Below are 26397 nucleotides of genomic sequence, written 5' to 3'. Positions count from 1 at the left end.
TGTGCCCCAAACGGGCAGTGCTCAGCCTCCAGTGAGGAATAGACTTCCCATCAGATAGGCACCTTGCTCCTGGCTGAGAAGAGGGCAGAATCGGGTGGGGAACACAGCCTGCACTTATCTCCCAGCACCTGGAGGAGGAAATGAAGGCAGCAATTAATTGTACAAGGCAGGTGGTTTGTGCAGCTTAAGTTCAGATAGAAAGTTTAATTATCCCTAAGCCCTAATACAAATTAATTAGTCTTCCATATTAGGATAGTAAGCTTTCCTGCTCTTGCCTCAACCCAGACATCACTGTAGATTACCGAGAATGCACTGGGCGAGGGTGGGCAACAGAAAAGCATGGAGTCCTTGATACCAACTGCTCAGGGCAGACAGCTGCTCTACACTGGCACCAGCTAGGGTTCTGGTGGACTCCTAAGTCTGAACGAGCACCATAGTCCATCTATACCTGGGATGTCACCTCTAGGAGTGGCTTTCTTGCCTCCATTACTCCCATCCACAAACCAAAATGGGGGTGGGAGGGGAGTCCTCATTTTCATGAATGGAGAAAGACAAAAAGGAAATAAGGCTCTGGGTTTAAATTTTTTCTCTGGGATATGACTCTTTCTATTTTTTTTTCTTTTCTTATCCCTCTCTTTAACATTTCATGAGAAAATAGGCTGTAGATGCTATTAGGACTTAGAGAACCACCATCAGCTCCCCCATCTCAATGCTCCTGCCCAGGTGGGTCCTAGGAGAGGCCATGGAATAAAGAGTCCTGTCCATCACGGTCATCACAACCATAATTAGTTGCTGCTTAATGAGTGTTTACTGTGTAAGAGGCATGTAGTCCTTGCAACAGCATTGGAAGGTAGGTTTTGCTCATTAACTTGTTCTTCCACAAACATTACTGAAGTGCTTTGAGCAGGGATCTGCATTTCAAAGATGTGTTTCTTAAACCAAGCATGGAAACACCTGTGCCAGTAATTCCAGCTACTCTGGAGGCTGAGGTGAGGTGGAATGTGAATTCAACAGGCCTTTGCAGAAGTCCACTCTAGAAATAATGGTGATCTGACCCCAAGGCTTACCTGACAAACTCTTATAAAGCTCTTACTATATGCCAGGCTGAGCACTTTTACAAATACTAACCCATTTAATCCCTCACAACAAACCTGTGAAGTACATATTTTGTCAATGCCAGGAAACTGAGGACAGGAAGATAAGAAACACGCCCATATCACTCAGCTAACAAGCAGCAGGGCCAGAATTTGCCCTAGGCATTCTGGCACTCAGAGTGAAACCCCACTTTTGAACACTGCTGCATTGCTGCCACTGGGGCTGTAGGGTTGGAGAGGAGCGGTAAGTCACAGCTGACTCCTCAGAACCCTCCTCCAAAACCAGCCTCTTCCTGCCCCACTCCCACACCCCCCTCTGCCTTCCCCTACCCAGGGAGCAGGAAGTAGAGCACAGAGCAGGGCAATGCAAAACAAACCCACCCCAAGTCTAACCCAAACAAGTCTGCATCTTATTGCTTGAATGACCTTGAACAAGTTCCTGTCCTCACTGGACTCCAGCTTCTCATCCTGAAAGTGGCTCACCCCTACCTGCTAGGGCAGGTCATTGTGAGAATCACTGATGTGGATAAAGTTCTTATCACAGGCTCAGTACATTGTTCCCTCCCGTCCTTTCATTCCCCATCCCTTCCTCCTCCGGCCAAATGTTCCCATTCCTTTGACTGTTTCCCTTGAAAAGATTTCCACATAATTCATCATCCCAGCCTCCCTTCTATGACATGATCCAATTAATCAAAGTCCTATAAGATTGTACAGTGCCAGGAAGTGGTCTGCATCGAGGAGCAGAGGATGGACACAAACTTCCTTTTTCTGGACAGTGGACCCCTGTCGCTCCAGCCTAACATGGTGTTAGGCTCTTAGTAGCTATTACAGTGTTGGCCACTGTTAAACCAAGTTTCTCCCATCAGCTATACAAGTCAATGATTATTTGAATCAAAATGCTTGTGATGTCATTTATCTGTGTTAAAATTAATTTGCCTGGCTTCACCCATGATTACAACCTGTTAAAATCCTTTTGACTTCTTAGGACTCCAATTCATAATAGCCCTGACATTTAGAAATTTGAAAAAATATTGCTTTAAACAATCGTCAATAACAGTCTCCCCATCGTCATCATTATAGGATCTAAAACAAAAACAAAGTTAAGCAAAAGTACTTTGTTATTAAGCAGAGTCAAAGGAAGGACTGAACAGCTGACCCATAGGACAGTCAAGGATGAAGCAGGGCCCCGGCAAGACCATCTCTTCCCATCTCTCACTTTTTGGTATCTGTCAGCCTTCTTCCTCTCAACTATAATCTGGGTTTTTTCTCATGGCAGAAAGTATAGCTGTCAACAGTTCCAGAGCTTTACTTGTTATAGCTTTAACTTCTTCAAAAGAGATTGATCTGCTCCCAAAAGTCCAATTCCAGGAAGGGGAAAAAATGCCCAGCATCATTCGTCATTAGGAAAATGCAGATCAGGACCACAATCCAGTATCACTTCATCCCTACCATGACAGCTATAATAAAAAAGGCAGATAGTAGCAAGTATTGTCTTCTATAAGAAGCAGTTGGACCCCTCATTCATTCACTGCTAGCGGTGGTACACTTTGGAAAGAAAACAGTTTGTCAGGGCCTCAAACTGTTAAACATAGTTACCCTATGACTCTTGGGGAAATGAAAACATATGTCCACACAAGAACTTGTACACAAATATTCATAGCAACATTATTCATAATAGGTAAAAAGTGAAAATAACCCAAATGTCTTAGCTTATCAATGAATTATCAAAGTGTGGCATATCCTTACAACTGAATATTATTGAGGTAGAAGAAGGAAGTACTGATACATGCTGCATGGATGAATGTTGAAAACATTATGCTGAGTGAAAGAAGTCAGAGACAGGAGCCCACATATTATATAAGCCTCTTTATCTGAAATGTCCAAAAGAGAGAAATCTATAGAGACAGAGCTAATGATTGTCAGGAACTGAAGGATGAGGTGCGTGGTCATTGGCTGCTAATGAATGTAATACTTTCTGTGGAGGTTATAAAAATGTTAAACCTGTCATGACTGTGCTGAAGGTAAAGCTCAACTGTGTCAATGCACTAAAAATTGTTGAAATGTACAATTTACTTAAAACAACACAGAGATTCCATCTCACTCTAGAAAGAATAGCTAATTTCAAGAATTCAAATAATAACAAATGCTGGAAAGCCTGCAGGGACAAGTAACCTTTCGTTATTAGTAGTGGGAATGTAAACTGGTGCAACCACTATGGAAATCAATATGGAGATTCCTCAAAAACTAAAAATAAAAATTCCCTTTGATCCAGCTATTCCCTTTCTAGGTATCTTCCCAAAAGAGTTAAAAGACATACTACAGTGATACATGCACACCCATGTTTGTAGCAGCACAATTCATAATAGCTAAATCTTGAAAGCAGCCTAGATGGCCTTCAACCGATGAATAGATAAGGAAAATGTGGTATTTATACACAATAGAGTACTACTCTGCTGTAAAGAAGGATAAACTTGAATCATTTTTAGGAAAATGGGTGCACCTTGAGAACATAATGTTAAGTGAAGTAAATCAGACACGCAAGCTTAAATATCACATGGTTTCTCTTATATGATAAATCCAATTTATATGATAAATCTTATATGATAAATAAAGTAAAAAGTAAAAGACAATAGAAAAAAGAGAGATAAATTACTGTAATTCAGCATGGCCAATGTATGTAAAAGTGTACCTTGATTTACTATACTATAATTGTTGTATGTGTTTTACCTGGTTTTTGGTCTGAGAATCTGGCTGTTAATCTGTGCTTATGATAATTAAGTTGATAGAGACTTAAAAATGAATAACTAAATCTGAAAGAAAAGAAACACATTATTTAAATGGTTGAACTTTGTGGTATATAAGTTGTATCTCAGTAAAGCTGTTAAATAAGTCCAGGAAAAGAACTCAATGACCCTGCTGCTTGGGTAAGATGCCCTATAGTAAATTTACTGTGACAGTGGGAATTGAGACTTAAGGAAAGATCTGTAAGACTATGGCAGCTCCTGTGGACAGAGTTTACGTCCTCCTGGCAGGGGAGGAGCACAGCTCCTGGATGGGATTAGACCATTTGCAGACAAAACGATACCTGTCCACCACACTGACTGTTTGTAGAGAATTTACAGTTACATAAACACTGAATTAAATGTTTCTTCGAATTATTATCACAACAATTCTAGAGATTTAAAACCCACCTTATAGGTAGTAGAGGCTCAGATTAAACAAATTACCCATGGTCATTAACTAGTAAATGATAAGGGCTAGGGTTCAAGCCCAGGTCTGACTCCAGTCTCTTCTCTGAATATTAGGCCGTGCTGCCTCCCTCTCCCATTACACAAGGTGTTAAAAAAAATCTAGAACATACCACTGGCGACCTAACTTTAGACCCATTCTTTATTTTATTTACATATTTACTCTTTCACTCGTTGAGACCCTTCTAACCTGAAAATTGTGAACTTCACTATGCTGGCATAGGGCTACTATTGAAGAAGTTCCAGAACAGTAAAAATAGTGACTGTTTCTGCTGATCATAACACTCTCCATGCCACATTCCTCCTGCTTGTCAGGGGTGTAAAGATCTGGGACAAGAACACATCTTGGTAAAATCATGATGCAATAGGTCTGTAAGAGTCCTCAGATCTACCAGCCAATTAATCTCACTCTCAAAACAAGAAATAAGGTTTATTTGGCAAGATGGGAGCATAGCAAACCAATACAGCTTATTTTCCAAGTGTTCACAAGCTGTCCACTTAATACTTTGCTCTCAAATTCTGCCAGCAATCTCATGGAAGAATTGAGAGATGCCAAGCTGTTGGTCTGTAATTTCTCAGACCTCCTTTTGCCTTCTTTGAAATATCAATGCACCAGTTTTCCATCTCTAGTCTCTTGGTATTTCTGCACTGTTCTGTGATTTCTCAGAGACAATGGGCACTGGTTCTGCAAGCCCATCTGCACATCTGTCCTATCTCCAGAGCTCGGGTCCACATGGATCTGTGATGGAAGTTCACTGAATCCAGCTGGGCACTTATCCACTCTAAATCTCCAACTTTAAGCTCCCCATCCTCATTGGCATTTGTCCCAGCCTTTCCAAGATGATATGTATTCTTCTAGGTGGAGAAGGCAGAAGTGCCTGGAAGTGGAGTTGTTCTGCTTTTGTTCTGTCATAGGATAACAGCAGACCAACTGCCCCAGCAGTAGGCATAACTCCCCTCCTCATTTTGCCTTCAGATAGATAAAACCACCTTGTTGCTGTCCTTAGCACCTTCACTAGCCTCAATCTCTGAAACATAGCCTTTCTGCCATGCTTCATTTTCATCAGTGGGCATGTGCTCATTGGCTGCCTTTCTGTCGTGCCATCTGAAAATCCCAGCTAACGTGATATATCTCCAGAGCAGCCCACTTTTCTCCATGACTGGGATTATTTGAATTTGGGAAAATTAACTGTGCTTTTAGAGTTTTCCACCAATGAAGACTATGGGTACCAGAATGCCTAGATAAAAGCAATAATGTTTATTGCTTATGAGCTGCATATGTCACAATAGGATAATGATGTAAGTGATCTTCCTTTTATAGAGAAGGACACAGGAAAAATGACTTTGAGCCTCACATTTTAGCCACTATCATTCCTGGTCATGCTAAGCCTGTTTATGCTCCAGACATGCAGAGGACAAAGAGGCAGAGGAGATGATATTTCTGGCTTTGGTCAGAGTAGTTATCACAGCTCTTTGCTTAATAAGGTCTTTAAATTATCTCAGTAAAGAGGAAGCTAAACACTTAACTACTGTGGAGAGCATCTTATTGATTGGAGGAAAGGCTCTGGCTGGGCTGCCCAGGGCTGAGTGGGAGCCAGGCCATGCAGGTTGGTCCCTGGGGGCAGCTGCCGGGGTGTAAAGTACTTAAGAGAGTTTCTCTGAGCTCTGAGAGGAGCAGGCACAACCCCAGCATGGCTTCGTGGCTTAAGGATCTGTTTCAGAACTCGCAGGCTCCCTCTGAGACAGTGTGGTTAATGGAAAACAGAGAAAGAGGAGTGGATTTTGATCCCAGCTGAGCAAAGAAGGGAAATGCATGTGCTCTCTGAGCTTCACTTCCTGCATCTGTACAAAGGGGCTAAGAATACAAAGGTCACAGGGCTCATGGGGTTTGAGTGAGGCAAATATGTAAAAATGCTTTGTAAGTTGTAAATCTCCACATGAGAAGAAAGTAAGTTTATCATTATTTGAATGACCATAAGTGAGATCCTATTGCTCTTTTGCTTAAAATTCTACCACGGCTCCTCACTGTACCTGGATAATCTGTGCTCCCCACCCTGACCCACTAGGCACTGTGTGCTTTAGCCCTTGCCTGCCTCCTCCACCTCCTTTGATACATCTCTCCCCTCCATTGCTGTGTCCCATCCCGCTGGCACCTCCACAATTGCTAGAACAAGCCAGTCTCCTTCATACCACCTCAGGGCCTCTATACTTCCTGCTCCTTCTCCCTGGCACACTCATGCCAGGGGCTTTATGCAGCTAGACACTTTGCCTTCAGATCTCAACTTAAATGCTAGAGCCTTGGAGAGGGCTTTCCCAACCACACTCCCACCATCTGACATAGCATCTACCTCTGTCCTCACAGGAATGACCACAAGCCACAGGTTTGGAATGCATTCCCTTTCTTGTATATGGTCTTCCCCTTGAAGGAGGTTGGCTCCTGATCACAAGGATCTTGTCTGTTTCATTCACTCCTGGGTTATGTCACTGGACCTGGTGCATAGTAGGCATATTAAACAATTGTTGGATGGATGGATGGATGGATGGATGGGATGGTCTCTATTTCTTCTCTATATCCTGCTACTCTCTCTCTCTTTCTCTTTCTCTCTCTCAGATATGGAGACATGGTGCCTAAAACAATTGCAGGAAAGATCTTTGGCTCCATCTGCTCCCTGAGTGGTGTCCTGGTCATTGCCCTGCCAGTCCCTGTGATTGTTTCCAACTTTAGCAGGATTTACCACCAAAATCAGAGAGCTGATAAACGCAGAGCACAAAAGGTAAGCTACAAACACAAGGATAGGCAGGGAGGATGTGGAAGGGTCACAGGGTACAGGTAGGTTGCCAGGCCTGGAGTCTCTTAGAGGATCCCTGCACAAGAGGCCTCTGACTTGGGAAGGTAAAGTGCTTTACATCCCTTCCTACCCATCAGTGTCCTGAACTCCAACCCCCCTCAGCTGCAAAACCCAACAAGCCCCCCATTATCCATAAGCTGATTATTCCCCCTTGTGGTTATTCCTTGGCGACTTCTTAGACCTGGTTCCACCTCCAATGCCCAGCCAAGGCTATTGAGCTGTCCTGTGGCTCCTCCTCCATCCAGCCAAGAATTTACTGGGAAACATAGTTTTGTCTTAATATCCTGCAATAGCCTATAAAAACCTAGTGACAAAAATAAGTGTGCCAAGAAGAAAAATGAGAGAACATTCTGAGGCCATTGAGTTCAGGGACAAACTGCACATCAAGCTTTAGTAATCTTCACAGTATCATAGGTAAAGGCACAAAACTCAACTGTTGGCCAGGAGAATTTGTCAGTGCTGAGAAAAATTCCACTTTATTCTCAGGATAAACTTTATTCTCACTCGCTTTATTCTTACCACTTTATTCTCAGGATATACTCTTTAAGTCAGCAAGGACTTTAAGTCACCTACCCCAGAAAGAGGGGAATGTCCAAAGACTTAGAGCTTGGGAGCTTGAAGGGGAACATCTGGAAGCTTGCTCCTTCTATGACTACCCTTCACCCTTCTCTCTAGAACAACTCCTCTACGTAGCCACCTCTCACAAACTAGCATTTTTAAGGCATTTGGCTAAAGGAGGTCCCCAGCAGTGACTTTTACCATGGCTTCTATTAGGAAAGGGTGTTATGGGGGACTTGACCTGGCTGATAATTGGTGCTCCATCAGCAGCATCTTGACCTCCAGGGAGTGTGCTTAGAGCCTCTGGATACAAAGGACAAAAGAGGACCCAGTTGAAAGCTTAATAGAGGCCTAGGATTTTTTTTCTCCTTATTTATTTTTCTCTCATTCATTTATTCTACAAACATACTAAGTACCTACTATCTAGCAAGTCCTGAAGCTGGATTATTTACTCTTACTTGCAGGAATAACCCCTCGGTTAGATCAAAAGAATCTAGAATTTCAGAATAGATCTGTGTATGCAGACTATAACAAAGCCACAAGTTTGTGAAAGCTAGCTCCAAAGTGTTTAACAATTACTGCACAATCTAGAGAATATATAATGTATAAATATGCACAATATAATTACTCACATATAAATATATACATATATAAATATACACATATAATTATGTAGTAAACCTGATTGGTTCCAACCTCCAGCACATCACCAGTTGTGTGTCCTAATGGTCACCTCCTTCTTGGTCTCCTGCCTTTCTCTGTCTAAACTGTATTTTTACCTATCTTGACCTGGTCTATAATGTTGCTAGCCTTAAGATTTCTATTCTGGTGTCTTCTCCATCCCACCAGCCCATGTCTCCTATCTCTCCACCCAACATCAGAGTTCTTCCCCCATATCCGCTGGCAACCACCCCAGAAATGGAAGTCTTATCTTGTTCCCTAAGTCTGCTGACAATTTTGGACAATAGTCTAAATTCGTTATGCAGTTCGAAATAAAGGGACAAGGAGAAACTCATTCAAATCTAGGAGCCTGAGGCCCTGAAGGATGAGGATTCCTATAGTACACATATTACCTCCTGACCCCAGACCAGAGCTAGTCCTAGAACAGGTTTTTGGCAGAGCAAGTGGGCTTCACAAGAAGCCACTCCCCTCAGCTATGCTCCAGGTAGCTCCTGCAACCACCGGACCCTCCCTGCCCACATCCCTACCTACTTCTTACTGTGTCTTGTCTGCAAAGAACACAGCAATGGACATTTCCCCCCTGGGGCTGTATAAAGCTCCTTGTGATTAAAATCCAGACATAATTCTGGCTTCCTCTCTCTAGCTGCTCAAGACGAATCTCCCTCCTGCCCCTCATCCTCTTCTCTCTTCCTTTGAAATCAGAGTAAATATTTACAGTGTTTTCACCTAGCCTGGACACTGTTTCTCTTCAAGGTTGCTCAGCTCTGTCTCTTTCACCTTGGGCCTCCTGTGAGAGAAAAAAACAATACTGCGTGCTTCCAGCACTGAATCTGTCATGGTGAGCCAAGGCACACAGGCCTAGGTGCCTTCAAGGGAGTGGGGAGAGGGCCAGTGGAGCTAGTGATAGTCCTCAGCCCAGCCCGCACCCCTAGGGGCTACAGTCCAGCCCACTTGGGTGTAGAGGTCCAAAAAGAAGTTTACATAGTCATCTCTATCCATGGTGACTGATTTGCTTCAGAGACTACATCTTCTGCGCCAAGAGAACTAGAAGTCAAGCGAGAGGTTCACAGGGCACAAAAAGAGGGAACCTCACGTATGACCATAATATTTGTTTTTAATGGAATATTTTACTGAGGTAAGTAAAGATTCATATGTAGTTGTAAGAAACTGTACAAAGAACTCCTTTGTATAGTTTGCCAGGTTTTGCCCAGTGGTAACATTTTACAGAAGTGTAGTACAATATCGCGACCAGGCTATGAATACTGATACAATCCACCAACCTTACTGGGATTACCCCACTTTTATTTGTACTTGTGTGTTTTACAATGGTATCACCTATTGGATTCCTGCAGAACACTGGTTTGATGAATGTGGCACTGAAGAGCTCCAACTCCACAAGGATCCCTGGGTTGCCCTTTTAGAGCCACACCCCCGGCCACGCTCCCCGCCTTGTCCTTGACCCCTGCCAACAATGTATCTGTTCTCTAGTTATGTTTTTATTTCCAAAATATTATATAAATGGACTCATACAATAGGTAACCTTTGGGGATTGGCTTTTTTCATTCTATGTAATTGTTGGAGAGTCATCCAACAATTGTATCAATAACCCATTCCATTTCACTGCTAAGTAGTATTTCATGGTGTGGATGTACTAGTTTTTTGTTCACCTATTGAAGAACACCTGGGATGCTTACAGATTTAAGTTTTACAAATACAGCTGTTAGGAACATTAGTGTACAGGTTTTTATGTGAACGTAAGTTTTAATTTCTCTTGGATAAATGCCTAAAAGTGTAATTGCCTGTGTTCTCTTTTAGTTTTTCCATTCCTCCTTTTTTTCTCTCCTTCTTCTGCCTCTTTCAGTGTAAGAGACGTAAATATTTATCGCCAAAGGGTACCTGAAAACCATCTAGCTAGCTAGAAAGTGTTCAGTTGTGAAAGGCTTCTCAGAGATTAACAGGATCATGATCTTGATCATAAACAGTGCCTGGAACAGTACCAGGTGGCAGTAGTCTCCTTCTAGATCTCTCCTCAACCCTGGAATCTCCACACCTGTTGAAAATGCAACCTCCTGGACTTTGCTTTTCAAGTTTAGAAACTGGCAAGATAGGAGTTAAAATTCAAGAAGAGAAGGAAGATACAAAAGAAGCAGCGTTTGGCTTGAAAGTTGGAAGACTTTTGCTGAAGTCTTGCTAGTCCATGCCCTGCCCTACATAAGTCACTTCCTCTCACACATTTTGTGTGTGCATATGTGTTTTTGAAGTGGCTTAGACCACTTTGTTGTTCTTATGACCAGGGAAGAGAGTGAAGCTGACAAGTCTACACAAGGATTGTGCCCGTAACAATGGCCTTATAAACATAGACTTCCAACCAACTATGCATAATCATCTTCCTTTCTTGGCCATCATAAACCTTGCTTGAGTATTTGCCTAGTAAAGAGCACTGTATGGGTGCTAGAGATAGAATTATGAATCAAACAAAGGCCCTAGCCCTAAGGAGCTCAAAGCTAAGGAAAAGAGCCCCTATGAAACTTCATATGCTAGGTATAGCTCGGTAAATACATCACAAACCTCTTTATCCTGTGTAGGAAATGATTAAATGATATACTGCATTTGATATGACAATCTGTTGCTTTAATAGAGCTCAGGGTAAGATAAGATTAAAAGAAGTGCCACAAAGGAGAATGGGAGAATCTTTCATCTCTAGAAAGTAATGAAGACAGACCCTAGATATGAGAAAGGTCTGGCTTTAAGTGGTGCAATCAGATTATATAAGGCTATAATGAGCTTGACACAATTGGATTTCCATATGCAGCTCTCAACACCTAGTTCACCCAGAGTAATAACAGCTACATGTGAAAACAATGAAGAACTTGTTAGAATATAAACAATTAGCCAATGGGAAGGGCTGTAACAGGATTTCTGGGTAGGAGAACTGTCTAGACCTTGAGTAAATATTCTTTGCTCAGAGGGAAGAGGAATGATACAGTTGGCATGCCAGCCTTTCTCTCCCAGATTCCCTTTTTATTCCCTCTTCTAGAAGAGCAGCCATTCCCAGATTCACTAGAATCTTTCAGACTCAAGTCCTGGCCTCTTCCTCACAAGCAGAAGTCAGAAAAAGGAGCTGAACTGACCCCACAAGGAGAGAGGCCCTCAATGGGGGACTTCCTAGGAAACAGGACACAGAAAGTCCTTTGGGTTTCTGTTGACAACCTGAACCCGAGTCCATGGTTTCCTTCTAGCAGATAGCCCAGCCCACCAGGGCACTTGGGAGATATACTTGAGAGAGTGACAAGAAATGGAAATTGCCATAATTTCTCAAAGACTCTAATGCTCAAAGTCCAGGTTGAAGTTACCTACAGACTTGCTCAGAGCTAGGGAGAAGATCTCTTCCACTCTAGAATGGGTCTGTGGTCCTTGTGGTCTCTTCTGCTTCCTGTAGCAATACTGGAGCTTAGTGTAGATCTACAGGGCCTAAACTTTGAGGCACATTTTTCAAACCAGCAGGGACCCCTCTACCTAGTCCCAAACTCCTTCCTTTTAGCCCTGTCTTTGGCTGTGCCATAGTCATGGGACATTGATTAGGGTTATTAGGAAGAAGAGGAGCCAGCATGGGCAGTGTATCCAGCCTCTCCCATTTCTTCTGCAAGCAAGAGAGGTGAGCTTTCAGCCCTTGAGACACAACGCAACCCTCCTACATGGGACTTTCTCTGCCAAAGGCTTCCTGGGTTGGAGCTGGGGAGAGTTTCAATTGTACTGCTTAAAGCCAGACTGGCATATGGAAACATGTTCCACCCTCTCAGAAGCCCACTCACCCACATACCAGATCACCTGTTCTGTAGCCTGTATTCATTCCCACAACATGCACAGCATTGTAGACATCTATGCATGAACACATCCACACATGAACCACTCCCAAAGACAGATATGTAAATACATTTAATGTTTTTAAAAATATTGAAGATCTGTTTACTAAGCACTGGGGATATACCAATAAACAAGCAAAAACTCCTGCCCTCAAGGAACTTACATTCTAACAGGGAGAAACACTGTAGCAATATAAATGCATAAAATGTATACTATCTTAGTAATAAGTGTTAAGAGACAAATAGCAGAGAAAATTAAGAAGTATTGAGTGGTACATAGCCAATCCTTGATTTTCTCATGATTAACCAGTATTTGGGAACCTACTGTATGAAGGGAATTACACTGGATCCTAGGTAAAAATCAAGACAGCCATCACCTTTCCTTCAAAGACCTTGTAATCTAGTTCAGAGATAATACATACTCAATGGAACAGCACATGGCATTGTGCAATACTGAGTAAAAGTCATGAAACCTTTGGAAGGAAAATTGATTGGAGTAAGTGATATTTCTCCTGCCAGATACACACAGGCTGAGGACGTGCACAGAAACTCCTTGGATTCCGTCTATGAGAAGGTGCAAAAAGTTGACACACCATCTCAGATCCTTAAGCAGAAATGCAGGAGGCAGGGAGGCAGCAGCTCCCTCCCCTTCATCAAACACCACTGGGGCTGGGGCGCCCACTTTGCCAGCCTTGTTGACTCTGTGTATCTTGGTCTCCCTCACTCTTTAATCATCTCTGCCCATCACAGAAGGCCCGCCTTGCCAGGATCCGTGTGGCTAAAACAGGAAGCTCCAATGCCTACCTGCACAGCAAGCGAAACGGGCTCCTCAATGAAGCACTGGAGCTAACGGTAGGTATCTTTGAGGCATTGGCTGGGGACATGAAAGGGAAGAAGGGCGTGTTTTCTCTTTCCAAGGACACTAGCACTCTGTCCCCAAACCCAAGTTTGAAACCTGAGGAGGACATGTTTCCAAACTTTCCCCACGTAGACACCTCTCCCATGGGATTATCACCACCACTGCTAAACCAGCTATAAACAAGGGCCTGCTTAAGAGGAGCATGTTCAGTGCTGATCCTAAAGTTTGGCTCATCCAGACTTTTCTGGTGCCTTTCTGTCTTCTGTGGAAAAATGAAGAGGCTGGAGAAAGGAGGAGCCACCAGCTTCATTGTTGGTCATTCTTCCTTTTCACTAGGGCACCCCAGAAGAGGAGCAGATGGGCAAGACCACCTCACTTATTGAGAGCCAGCACCACCACTTGCTCCACTGCCTGGAAAAGACCACTGTGAGTCCCCACCTGTTACCACCTCCTCTGTCATCCCTGACTTCTGACCTCCTCCTAAGGCTCTACTCACATCCCCACCCTTGGGTATCCCCTTCAGATCCAAAAGAGAATGATGAGGTCTGGCCACCCCAGGTGTAAGACCCTCAAGAGTGGGGTGAGATCACCAGGCTAGAAACCTGCTCTGTCCTGCAGCAGCCAGATGAGGCCATTCCCACCAACTTTCTCATACACTCACACCAGTCCCTGCAGCCTGTTTGATTACTGCAGCTCAAGGGCACTGCCTGTCTACTTGTTAGTTCTGATAGGCATCGCCCTTCAAAGCCCAGGCTGTATTTCCACAGGAAAGTAGAGAAGAATGTTGATTTCTTTCCTACCCATGGACTAGGTGAATCTAATCTGTGGGTCCCTCTGCACCTTACATTCCCCTTGGAACAGAAGACAGTGAATAAAGGGAGCAGTGTACATGTTTCTCTTGGGATTCACCAGTCCCATCCCTCTCCATCACCCTGCAGTTCTTAGGGGGCCCAGATTTTGAAGCTTGGTTGTTGCAGAGTCATGGTTTAGGGAGCCACAGCTGGAATGTGAATGGTGCTTGTGCCTCACTAACAGCCTGAGAGGAAGGGCAGTAGGGCCAATGCTGGATCCTTGGCAAAAAGTGCCAGGAACAGTAAGAAGGGAGAAGTCGGGGTGGGTAAACCAAAGTGAAACATCCCTGTCCTTTCTAGAAGCTCCCTCTCCAAAAGCCTATAATAAGGGCTCAGCACTTTAAGGAAGGAACTTTCTAATTCTAAACTAATTCTGACTATTCCATATCCTAGTCTCCCAGATGTCGGGGAAATAGATGCTAGATGACTCTTCATCTGAGCTAAATGTGAATACTATGGATAGCAGTTGAACCCACTGAGGACTTCCAAAATGGAAAGATGCTCTGCAAACCCTGTTTTCTGGGATTTATCATTAAGAACTGTATATACATATCTAGCATTTTTCTCAAGGATACTGAATTTGCCAAAGGGATAAGCCCAGACCCAACTGCCCTTTCTAAGTTGCATGTGCTGGGTGGAATGTGTTCACTGAAAGCACATGGGTGAAAATATTTGTGTTTAAAGGGTTGGAATGTTGACATTGAATAAATGGGGTTGGGGAATTGAGGGGTGGAATGCTGGCATTGCAGGGGGTGGAATGCTGAGTTTGAGGGAAAGAATGTTGGATTGTGGGGGTAGGATATTGGGGTGAAAGCTCTGGAATGCTGGATTTTAGGGGAAGAATGTTGGATACAAGGGGTGGAATGTTGGGGTGGATGAGGACAACTATTGGAATGGGAGGAGTGAATGTTGGATTAGAGAAGGGTCCTATAATCAAAGGGGGGGAGATGTTTGGACAAGGGAGGCAGAATGCTGGGACGAAGGGATGGAATGTTTAACTCAAAGTGTGGAATGCTAGGATTGAAATTGAATGTCAAAACTGGCTTGGGAATGCTGGAATGTACAATCAATGGTGTTTTTATCTTCTGTTGGCATGTTGTCCTGTAGGGGTTGTCCTATCTTGTGGATGATCCCCTGTTATCTGTACGAACCTCCACCATCAAGGTATAACTTTTTAAAAATTCAATTGATGTTTTTCTCTCTTATTCTTCTGTGTGGATTCTCCTCTTTTTCCTTGGTCTGGCTCTCTGCATGTGCTGCTGATTCTTCTGGGGCTTATCCTATCCCTTCTGTTACACCCAGTAGAGTTCAGGCTTCCAGTTTTCTATGCTGAACTACCCAATTGCTTATCTAGTTCCCTCCTTTGACCTCTCCAAGGGGGTGGAGGGGGCGGTGGAACATGGCACCAACAGCAGTTTCCTGTGAGCACCAATGTGCACATTTGTGTGTGCCACCTCCTCATCTCCCTGAGCACTCCTGGTAGTGGCTATCAGGGCTGAACTCTGGGCTCTTGTTACTTGTCCTCAGACTTTCTCCTCACTCCGGCAGCCTTGGCCAGACCATTAATGCCATTGTTTTCAGCAACCTTGAGCAGACAGCCGTTTTTCAGTTATCCTGAGTTTAGCCACATGCTATTCCCATCCCCTGTAGTCCACAGACTCTTAATATACCCTTCCCATGCTCACACTTGACCTAGGGAATCTTGTGCCTCAGGTACATTTAAGATCCATATCCCATAATCAGGTGAAAAGATAAAACAATAATAAAAAGAAATCATAGCTCTCATAGTATGACCCCATTTGCCTCCAAGCACAGTGCTCCCTCAATTCTGTGAATGATCCAGCACCTTTAAAAGCTTATGTCACACCCTTAGGGTTCATATGATCCAGAAAAGACAACCTAGCACACTCATCCTCAGGGACTCCTTATCTGCCGCCCATGGCAGATCTCGGATGAAGCCTACAACGAAAAGTCTTTGCCTCCACTTCAATGATGCCACTGAATCCTTCCATGTCCTCTATGTCCCTTCAACTCAAAGCTGCAGGTAGGGTATAGATCACATCATGACTTAATAACTGTGGTCTCTACCCTTCAACCTGATGGCCAGGGCTGCCAATATGATTCTTCCTTTCCACCTTTGATGTCTCCTCCCAAATGCTTTTCTGTGACCCAGGCAGCTGGTAGACCTCCCTTCAAGGCCCTTCCAGGACAGGCAGAATACAAAATATGGGCTTATGCCCCTCCTCTCTCCCTCCTTTTCCTATTTCTTCTCCTTCTGCCTCCCACAGAACCATGAGTTTATTGATGAACAGATGTTTGAGCAGAACTGCATGGAGAGCTCAATGCAGAACTACCCATCCACACGAAGTCCCTCACTGTCCAGCCACCCGAGCCTCACTACCACCTGCTGCTCCCGTCGCAGTAAGAAGACCACACACCTGCCCAATTCTAACCTGCCAGCCACTCGCCTGCGCAGCATGCAAGAGCTCAGCACGATCCACATCCAGGGCAGTGAGCAGCCCTCCCTCACTACCAGGTGCGTGGGCTCCATTCTGTCACCCCTAAAGGCTTGAGTCATTCTGTTCACAGAATTAAACAATCCCAGCCAGCACTAGGAGAACCTTAGGATCTTCTAGTCACCCTCCTCCTTATCTAATGCATGAGTCCCCTCCACCTGCCTCCCCCACCTTCCTTCTCATCCTGTGAAGTTAACCCAAAGCCCTTCACAAGCTGTTGGAGGATGGTATAGCAGTTTTAGGCCAAAAGTGGGGTTAGGTATTAGAGGAAAAATAACCTCAAAATAATCCAAAATTAACCCACCTCAGTGCAAAGAATTGACCGTTTTCTTAAGGAAATAATTTTCACAATCATGTTATGCATAAATTATCCCAAGCTGATTTTGAATCACAGACTGACTTTTCCTCTACTTTCTGCTTATATTTAAGCCTCTTTCTACTACTTCTGCATGAGTTGCAGAGAATTTAGGGAAAACAAATGTCAGATTTCACAAATAATAGGTAAACAACCACTGTGGAGAAGGGGCAGAGGGTATACTCTGAATTCCAAAGCCCAATCTAAATTGACTTTGTACTTGTTAGTAATTTAGGAATAATACTTAGACTATTGGAAGCTAATTACCAAAGGAAAAGAGAGTGGGCCACCAAAATGTCCTACTTCCTATGAGCAAGAAATGCAGGCAGTTGAGGAAGCTTTGCTTTGCTCTCAAGCAGAAACAATCATCAGTTCATTCTTTTCTATCCCAGTCGCTCCAGCCTTAATTTGAAAGCAGACGACGGACTGAGACCAAACTGCAAAACATCCCAGATCACCACAGCTATCATCAGCATTCCCACACCCCCAGCACTAACCCCAGAGGGGGAAAGTCGCCCAGCCCCTGCCAGCCCAGGCCCCAACACGAACATTCCTTCCATAGCCAGCAATGTTGTCAAGGTCTCTGCCTTGTAAAACCACTGGACAGAGGGCCGGGGGGTAGTGGGGAGTGAAAGGGGGCTGGCATGTTGGTGGGTGGCCACTTTATGGGACCACTCCTTCCCCTTTCCCCACAATTTCTGCCTGGCAGAGGCACCCCTAGCACTGAGACTTGTGCCTGGAAGGGAAAAGAGGCCTCAAGGGGCGTCTGAGGCTCCCGCTGCTGGCGTGGACACTGCCCTGTGACACTGCTTCTCACTGGGGCCAGATAGAAGGGAGGGAGGGTGGGTAGGGGGTGTGGGCTGCCTGCCAGGACAGGGCTGGAGAGGGGGCTTCAAACCAAATAATTGTTTCTGGAGACCCCAGTGAGGAAAACACAAGACCAAGAGCAGCACAGAGGCCAAGTCGTCACATGCAAAACAGGAAGAAAATATAACACTGTGTATTTAAGCACCTTTTTCAAGGCTTTTAATGGATAATATTTATTCATGGGAAAAGGTGGAAAACAAAAACACCAACGAATTTTTGTGAAATGTTTTTCTCCATGGACCCAGCACCTTTGAACCAAAACAATGCATTTTGTGAGGGTTTTTTTTTTTTTTTCTCTTTCTCTCTCTCTCTTTTTATAGCAGAAGCTTTTAGGCTCACAGTCAGTTAGAGCTGAGCTCTCTCTCCATTCCCCCAGGTGGGTGAGGTCAACAGCCTGGGCCCTCACTGCTCAGCTGACCTGCACAGAGCTGCCAGGTGACCACACTGCAGCCCTTACACTATGTCTGTCCTTGTGTCCTTCATTTCTCCATGTACCTCTCTGCTTCCCCCTGGCTGTTTCCTTTGTGTCCAACCATTCATCTCTACATGGATCCAGTGATCCTGAGACATGCTAGTACAGCTTTCTCCGTCACTGCCAAGCACTAGAGACTTATGCCTGGGGGGTACAGTTGCGTGAATACAAATGCAGAAGAGAGAAATGGACCAAAGATGGGGAGAGCTTAGGGGTAAGGAGAGTCCACTTTAGGAACAAAGATGCTTCTCTGTGGTTGAAACCACCATTGTTTGCTATTTCCATTTCTGGGAAGAAAGGGAATAGACAGATTCATCATACTAGGATCATGAAAAAGAAAATATCAACTCCTGAAAAGCTGTCCCCTCTGGTGTCGACCAGAAAAGTGAGGATAGAACCCAGGGCTCACAGCTGCAGGAGCCCTCTGGCACCCTGCTATGTACCTTCTTTCAGGATCGACGATAAAGCCCAACCAGAGCTCTGCTAAAAGGCCCTATGCACAGTTTCTTCCAGAGGACAGTGGGATGGGACTAAGAGTCTTATTTCTCTTATCTCCCACCTGAGGCAACTCGCATGTGGAGGTTGTAGAAGGTTAGACCTGAGTGCTTCGTGAAGGATATTTAAAAGCATGAAAGCAAGTAAGATTCTAGATGATTCATACTTGGTCTGAAAGATGACTTGATTTCTGAAGTATCTTCAGGCCTGATCTCTGAAGGTAGCTGAAATAGGGGAGAACCTGATCGTTTCTGTAAAGTGAGAGAGTGAAGATTATTTCTTCAAAACATAGACAGCATTTTTATTTCTGTAGCTTACACCATAGTGGGCCTGGGAATGGGATTTTTGGAATAACCATTTTCATTGCTTATCGCAGAGAAGGTGGGCCTCAAGGTTAAGGACAAGCCCTCTCCTGCCCTCCCCAATCCCCAGTTACCCCACTGCAATCTCTGTAGCCTGGGCTCTGATATACACAAGCTCCCAGAGCTCCTTTTCAGTTCTACAGCTTAGTGGTTAGTTGTTAAAATTATAGGCGAGGAATTTCTCTGCCTACCATAGCCATCTAGATGAGTTTCACTAGCCAGGAACCTAAAAACACCCTCATCTGGCTTCCCAATGATCCTAGCTCAAGTGACCCTGTAGGCAGAGAAAGTCAAAGGGTTTTGCAGTGGCACCTTACAGGAAGGTGGGCAGAAGGGCAGAGGAGAGGGAGCCATCTTTTTATCTGCATCTCCCTGTGCTAATCCTCATTGACCACTGACAGTCCTTTCTCTGGGTCTAGCCTTAAAGATTTCCCCTTAACATAGGAATGGGGCAGTTCTTGCCTTCTAAGCATTGGTCAAAGAAAGCATAAAAGTATTACCATACAACTAGAGGAAGACATGTACACACACACACACACACACACACACACACACACACACACACAAAACCAACCTAAACATTATCTGAGAATAACTACTTAAATCCATTCACTTCACACTTGTCATCAGGAAAGGCAGGGGCAGGCAAAGGACTATGAAAGGATCTGACTTTTGAAAGCATGAAGAATGGAACAAAGTTAGCAATGTGTAAGTATCTTAAGTCATACATCATTAGAATTAAATAACATGACCAAAAGAGGTAAAAGGAACATGGTTGCATACACAAACTACTTGTGCTTCATTTAAGAACACATCCTTACCAGGATAGAATAATATTTGATTCAACCAAGAATCTACATGTCACTATGACAGTTCAACAACAAAGCATATTAGTGGTCCTCACAAAACTTAATATTTTTTTGGTACCAGGGATCAAACTCGGGACCTTCTGCTTGCAAGGCAGGTGGCAAATTAATATATTTTAAAAACCATGTCCCAAACAGTTCCCCATGTTTCTTATTGACTCTCATAGACTAGCTGTTCTATGTTGCTTCAGTTGTATTTCCAAAGCCCACATTATGCCAGGTTTTTTTGGTTGTTGGTTTGATACAAGGACCATGTAGGCCCAGCTTGGCCTCAAACTCAAGATCCTCTTCACTGAGCCTCTGGAGTGCTGGGATTACAGATATGTGCCACCATGTCCAACAATGCCCGTTCTTAAAAGAGCCTATCCCATTCATCTCCTTCCCTCATTCTAGCCTTGGCCAGGGATAAGGGGCCCAGCTCACCTCTGACCTAAAAGATGTCAACCTAGGAAAATGGCTCACTACCCAGTAGAATTCAGCCTAACTACACTGCTAAAAGGCATTTCTAGTTCCAAAGTGTGCTGACTCAGTTTAATAAACCCAGCTCATTGGCTAGTAACTGAAGAAAGAAGGTAACAGTTTTCGGGGGCCATCTTTCTGATGCAATGGCTTGAGCTTCAACAAAACAGGTTTCCAGAATCATTTATCCATTCTATTCAATCCCATTCAACATTGTGTGTGTGGAGTGGGAGGAGTTTGAAAAAAGCAAAGACAAAAAAACTAATAAGCTACATTCAAATTTCAAATGAATGGAAACTCAAAAAATACAGTATTGACTATATCAGACCTACAAAACATTAACGAATGTCTAATTCATTCTACAGTGTATAGAAGATAGTAAAGAATATATCGTTCATTCTGCAGTATAGAAAGCTGAGGCCCAGAGGAATTCAGTGACTTACTCAACGTCATGCAGCCATTTAATGACAAAGCTGGGATCAGAACACAAGTCCTTTGGCTACTGTCTAATGTTTTCCCCACCACATGCACTGCCCCTCAGAGTAAATGCTTTGGAGAAGAGCCATGAAAGGCTCCATGCTATATTTAAGAGACAGTCATGTAAATGTCACTATTACTTGGACACAGCCTTTGGAAATCACCTGATTGCACTAATACATGGTGTCCTTTGGAAGCCACCATTTCATGGGTAGAATCAGCTATGGAGTATCAATTGGATCAGAAACAGGTGAACAAGTGAATAGTCAAGTTTTTGCAGCCAAATGTATCTATTCTCAATGAAGAGAAGGCTAGGACAGTGACACTTCAAGCATAGCTTCCTTTTTATCCTGATTACAGTCTGAGAGGGTAGTAGGTCACGTAATAAATCCTTGATTCAGAGAAGAAATGGGCACAAAGCAGCTGAATGACTTGACCAAGTTCATGTGGCAGGTTGGTCACAGGTTCAATACAGGGCTTCAACATCTTGTCCTGGGATTTTTCTTCCATATCATGATCCATTGCTCTGGGTCTTATATTTTTAAAACTTGGATTTCAAAGGTGGTGATTAAGGAGGCATTCCTTTCAGAACTACCCTAGAGAACCAGGACTTGCAGAAGCAAACTGAATTACTTCTCCCTCATCCCTATTTTCTTAACTAGTGTCAAGCTCAGGTCTAAATGTACAGAACCCCTCTCAAAAGACCAATATTCTCAGACAGTTGAATACACTAGTCTACAGTCACACAGAATTTGAACAGTGGATGTTAAAGATCCATAATTACAAAAAAGTCAACATGTGGATATGCTGAGGATTTTATCAGTTTTCTTCCCACAGTACAGAATTACCTTGTTAGAATACAAGTAGGGAAAGTATACATTGTAACATTATATATCTAGGTTTTTTGTCTTTTTTATTCTGAAGGAGTAGTGGTTAAAATTGACTAACACTAGATTTGAGGTTATTAATGAATTCATTATCCAGGCTCCCTCACATCAATTACCAGGTAACTATAAGGCAAAAGGATCTCAACACTGTCAATGTAAGGCAATATTAGTTCCCTTTCTATACCAGTTGGCATGGTAACTATGATAACAGGAACCTGAGGAACTTTTATTTTCCCTGATTTCATAATGAATTTTCATTATTTGCAAAGCTTTAAAGTGACTAGATGAAGGAAAAGGTGTTATGACCCTTGGAGCCTAAACAGCATCATGAAGAGCATCATTAGAACTAAGAAAAAGCAGCTATCAGAAAATGAAACAGCTTTAAAGGGGTTCCTTATAAGTCTTGTTTTCTATCCAGGATGTTCTATGTTTTTTTCATCAACTGTGGGAGTGACATTTATCTTAGCAGGTTACTTAACTACACCGGCTGATGTCACTTTAGCCAGTGTAGGGCACTGACCAAGTCCTGAGGAGCTCCTTGGACCAACAGACTATTTTACAAACCTGGGAAGTGGGAGGGATGGTATATTTTTGATAATCAGACATTCCAGTATGTTTTCCTTAGAGGTCATACTCTCCCATTAATGTTATCGTGAAAAATATCAAGTGTGTTGTTTTCTATTTTCGTATTTTAATAAATGGGCTTTGCTTACCAACATCACAATGGCAAAGAAGAAATCTACTGTACAAAACTGCAGGAAGATAAACATGTGAAAACTTTCTATGGAAAAAAAAGACTGAGTTTCCTGTCGTCTTTTGAAACTGTAGTGCATATGTTAAAACATGTATATCATTTACAGTATTGAGTCATGTGCCACTGCTGTACCTGATGTATCCAATCTGGATTAAACTATGTGCCACAAACCCTAAAATGTCTACATGCATAGTTTCTTTTAATATTAATTCTTCTTTCCTCCCAAAGATACTGCCATACACTAGAGAATAAGGGTAGTATGAAGAGAGGCTTCCTAGCTGGCTTGAGAAGTGACAGCATTTTAGGAGGGTAAAGGCTTAGTCTAACTTGCCCACCCCATTCCCTCAATGTAAGCAACTCTTTTGTGGCTTCCTGATGGTTCTTGACTGCCCCATGCCATAGTTATGGATGTTCCCTAACAAGTCAACATTTAACTGATAAATCATTTGATGGCATTTGTCAACAGCTCTTTTGAGGCGCAACCCTGTATTATTGAGAGAAAATCTACCTTTATGTATCAGTACTAGTTCTGCTGATGGTACATATAATATCTGCTCCAACTAAACCATGATCTCAAATTTAAAACTCAAAATTAAATGTACAGGGTAGAGTAGAAAGCTTGGGAATCAGGTGAAGAGGGTATCACTCACTTATATGACTCCACATCAGTAACTTTCTCCTCACTTCAGTTGATTTGCTCATCTTAAACATGGGAGGCTTAGATTACTGTACTTTGAAGATCTGCTCTAACCTTAACAATTCTGACTTAAACGGTGAGATCAACATTCTCACATTTCACCATGTAGCAACAAAAATGTAAATGCTTTTAATTTCCCCACAACCACCAGATCTCAGGGAAAATAGTAATAGAAATGGAACATTAAGGCAAATCCTTGATGCCCTATGCAAACACAGCCAGTTTAATCACTGATGCTCACATCCTCATCACCCACTAGGTGTCACTACAGACACATAGCTCAAATAATCTGGTGGAAAGTAACTGGAAACCAGATGTTCTTTGGGCAAGTCCTGTTCTTTTTTATTAGAAAGCACTAAATGTCAAAATAATAATTTGTATTCTAAGTCAGAATTATCCAAAGCAGTCTCTCAAAGATCTCTCTAAAAGTTACTACTAAAAACCTAATTCAAGTTAAAGCTTGAGTAGTTACAGTAGGTATTCAGATTGAAAAGTATTTGAAAATTCAGATACTTAACCAATTTGTATTACCTCTCATCCAAATTACCTAGATTTATAAAGGCGTTCTATACCCATAAACTTGGATTATCTTTTTCTTTTATCCTAGTAGAAAATATTTTGTCTTCAGTATGTCACATATAACAAATCTTAGGACCCAAAAACCTCCTGTCCACCTCTCATTTAATTGATGAGAAAATTGGACTCTGAGAGTTTAAATGACTGGGACAAGGTTAAAAAAATAGAAGAGCTTCAACCAAGTATTCCTTTCTTGATACATAGAGTTCTCAAGTGAACTTACCTTAAATCTATCTATGGCTAACATTATTTGGACATGTACCTAGACAATTCCAAACAAAAATGCCTTTTCCACCCTTTGATAAAGTCAGACATAAATAGCAGAAACCTTCCACATCAAGCACTATCACCACCTCTTATTTGAAAAGGTAATGGCTGAAACTTTCCTGGAAAATGCTTATGGAAACTGAAGCAATTAGTATTTTCATATAATATGCATATACTCACCCCCAGCTTATTTTTCTACAGAAAAAAAAATTGAACACGAAATAAGACAAATCTAAAGAGAGAATCCAATTAATTTTAAGACTAATAGGTAACCTCATTTCTAATTAAGCAGCTGCAGTATCCTAATTAAAATACCCTAGCAATGACAAACTGTGAACATGGCTGGATTATGGGGGAGAAGGTAGAAAAAGAGGTAAGTTCAATTATATAGCAATGACAAGATCTTATTTAAATGTGTAATTAAAATCTCTACTACTTAATGACACATTGGACCTAATTAAGGATTTGCTATCTATAGTGTTAATTCATTCTAACTTGGCAGTACATGTACAGGACTAATACGTATTAAGTAAGGCCTACCATTCACCAAGTCAAATAACAAAGAATACAAGTTAAACATTAAGACAAAATTCTGAGGATCTTGGACAATAAATGACAACGGCTGTGGAAGTTTGCTGATGGCCTTAGGAAAGTGTTCATACTGCCTAGGCAACTATGTACATAGGAAAGTCCTTTCAAAAAGTGAATAAACTTCTCTTTAAGGGTTCTCCTACCCAAAACCCAGTTCACAGGTCTAGGCATCAAAGGCTTAGTGATAAAAGGACTGCCTGAGAAAAAGTAAAGAATTATACTTTTCTGAATTATAATTTATAGATTATACTTTGGAAAAATGGTATACTCCACTCCATTTTTTATACATTTTGATGCCATTTACACCTTTGGTTTCTCACACCAGAGCAACTATCTGGTATTGGCACATGTGTGTCCTATTTATTTCACTGAAGAGTATGGCCTCAACGTGCATCCACTTAGCTATAAATGTCTCTAGTTTCTCATTCTTTATGGCTGAGTAGTATTCTATTTTATGAAAAAGTATGATAGAGATCATGAAATAGAAAGAAAAGGTCCAAAGGGGAAGGGGAAGTGGGAGGGGTAGAGGAAAGAAGGGAAAGTAATAAATATGAGTTAAGGAAAAAATGGAAACAGTCTTTGTAAATAGGGAGGGATGGAGGGGTTGAAGGGAGGGCAAGGGAATGGGGAAAAAAATAAGAATCAAGATATATTATGTAAAGGTACAAATTCCCAATAACGAATGTCAGCATATTGCATACCTAAAAGGTACCAATAAAATTAATGAATGAAAAAAAAATGGTATACTACACACACACACACACATCCTACCACTAGAGATAAAAACTGGGGAATTTTTTCTAGAAGAGACAAAATTAGGACACACTGTGAGATATCTAAACAGAATGAACTCCAGCTTCCGTAAAATACCACTAAGAAAAGCTAAAACTTTCCCTTTGCCTACCAGAACAGGTCAGTTCTTAACCTGGTTTCCACACATAAGCTACAGAGGGTCTATGAACCCTTTAAAGTTACAGTTCTGTTTATGCAATGAGAAATTTTCTGAGGTCAACCTATAACAGGGATGGCAAAACTTTCAATGATACCAAACAGCCATCTGCAGCACACATGCCATAGGTTTGCCACCACTGACCTATAACTCATGCAATTCATTTAAAAAATCCAAGAACCAACAAAGAGTAAGAACTGCTCCTCTGGGCCGGGGATTTACCTCAGTGGGTTCGTCGCCTGCTGTGCAGGCACAAGCACCCGAGTTCAATCCCCGGTACCAAAAAAAAGAACAGCTCCATAGCTCCTGTACTTGAGCAACATAAATAAGGCAACCACTTATGATCCTTACCTATTAAATACACAGTAAAAATGTGGACAGCTTTCACAATCTCAAGAACAAAAGACATTAAAAAGATGAATGATAACCATATCAATATATATAGCTCAATTTATTTTTTACTGGTAACAAATATTTTACTGGAAGCAAATATCCTATCAAGTAACTGGGAAAACCTAAGTCTATCTTTAAACATTCCTTCCTTCCTGGTCCTAAAAGATCTACTGTGCTACAAATTTCTACAGGAATCCAATGTAGAAATGCAGCCGAAAGCCAGGTGTGGTGGTGCATGCCTAGTAATCTGAACACTTGGGAGGTTGAAGCAGGAGGTTCGCTGAAAGTCTGAGGCCAGCTTGGGCTACTTAGTGTGATCAAGGCTAGCCTGAACTACATAGCAAGGCCCTGTCTCCAAGAAAAAAAAAGGAAAGAAAGAAATGCAGCCCAAGATTTTTATAAAGAATTCTA

At 42.5% G+C, this 26397-nt stretch overlaps 1 protein-coding gene across 2 annotated transcripts in view; it reads left to right on the top strand.

Annotated features, from left to right (window-relative positions):
• Kcnd3 (potassium voltage-gated channel subfamily D member 3) overlaps nucleotides 1-22691 on the top strand; it is a 215914-nt gene extending 193223 nt beyond the window's left edge. The window contains exons 3-8 of one of the 2 annotated variants that reach the window (XM_004853728.4): nucleotides 6954-7116; nucleotides 13044-13145; nucleotides 13489-13578; nucleotides 15111-15167; nucleotides 16292-16539; nucleotides 17267-22691. In XM_004853728.4, coding sequence (XP_004853785.1) covers nucleotides 6954-7116; nucleotides 13044-13145; nucleotides 13489-13578; nucleotides 15111-15167; nucleotides 16292-16539; nucleotides 17267-17468 — 862 coding nt within the window. In that variant the 3' untranslated portion in view covers nucleotides 17469-22691. The remainder of the gene's footprint in view (nucleotides 1-6953; nucleotides 7117-13043; nucleotides 13146-13488; nucleotides 13579-15110; nucleotides 15168-16291; nucleotides 16540-17266) is intronic. The other variant, XM_004853729.4, reaches the window with a different exon arrangement.
• The last annotated feature ends 3706 nt before the right edge of the window (nucleotides 22692-26397 follow it).

Source organism: Heterocephalus glaber, unplaced genomic scaffold, assembly GCF_053883595.1.
Source record: "Heterocephalus glaber isolate CG9 unplaced genomic scaffold, H.glaber_assembly_v1.0 deba00001442, whole genome shotgun sequence".
In the NCBI taxonomy this organism is placed as follows: Eukaryota; Metazoa; Chordata; class Mammalia; order Rodentia; family Bathyergidae; genus Heterocephalus; species Heterocephalus glaber.
This window is presented reverse-complemented; position numbering and strand designations above follow the sequence as displayed.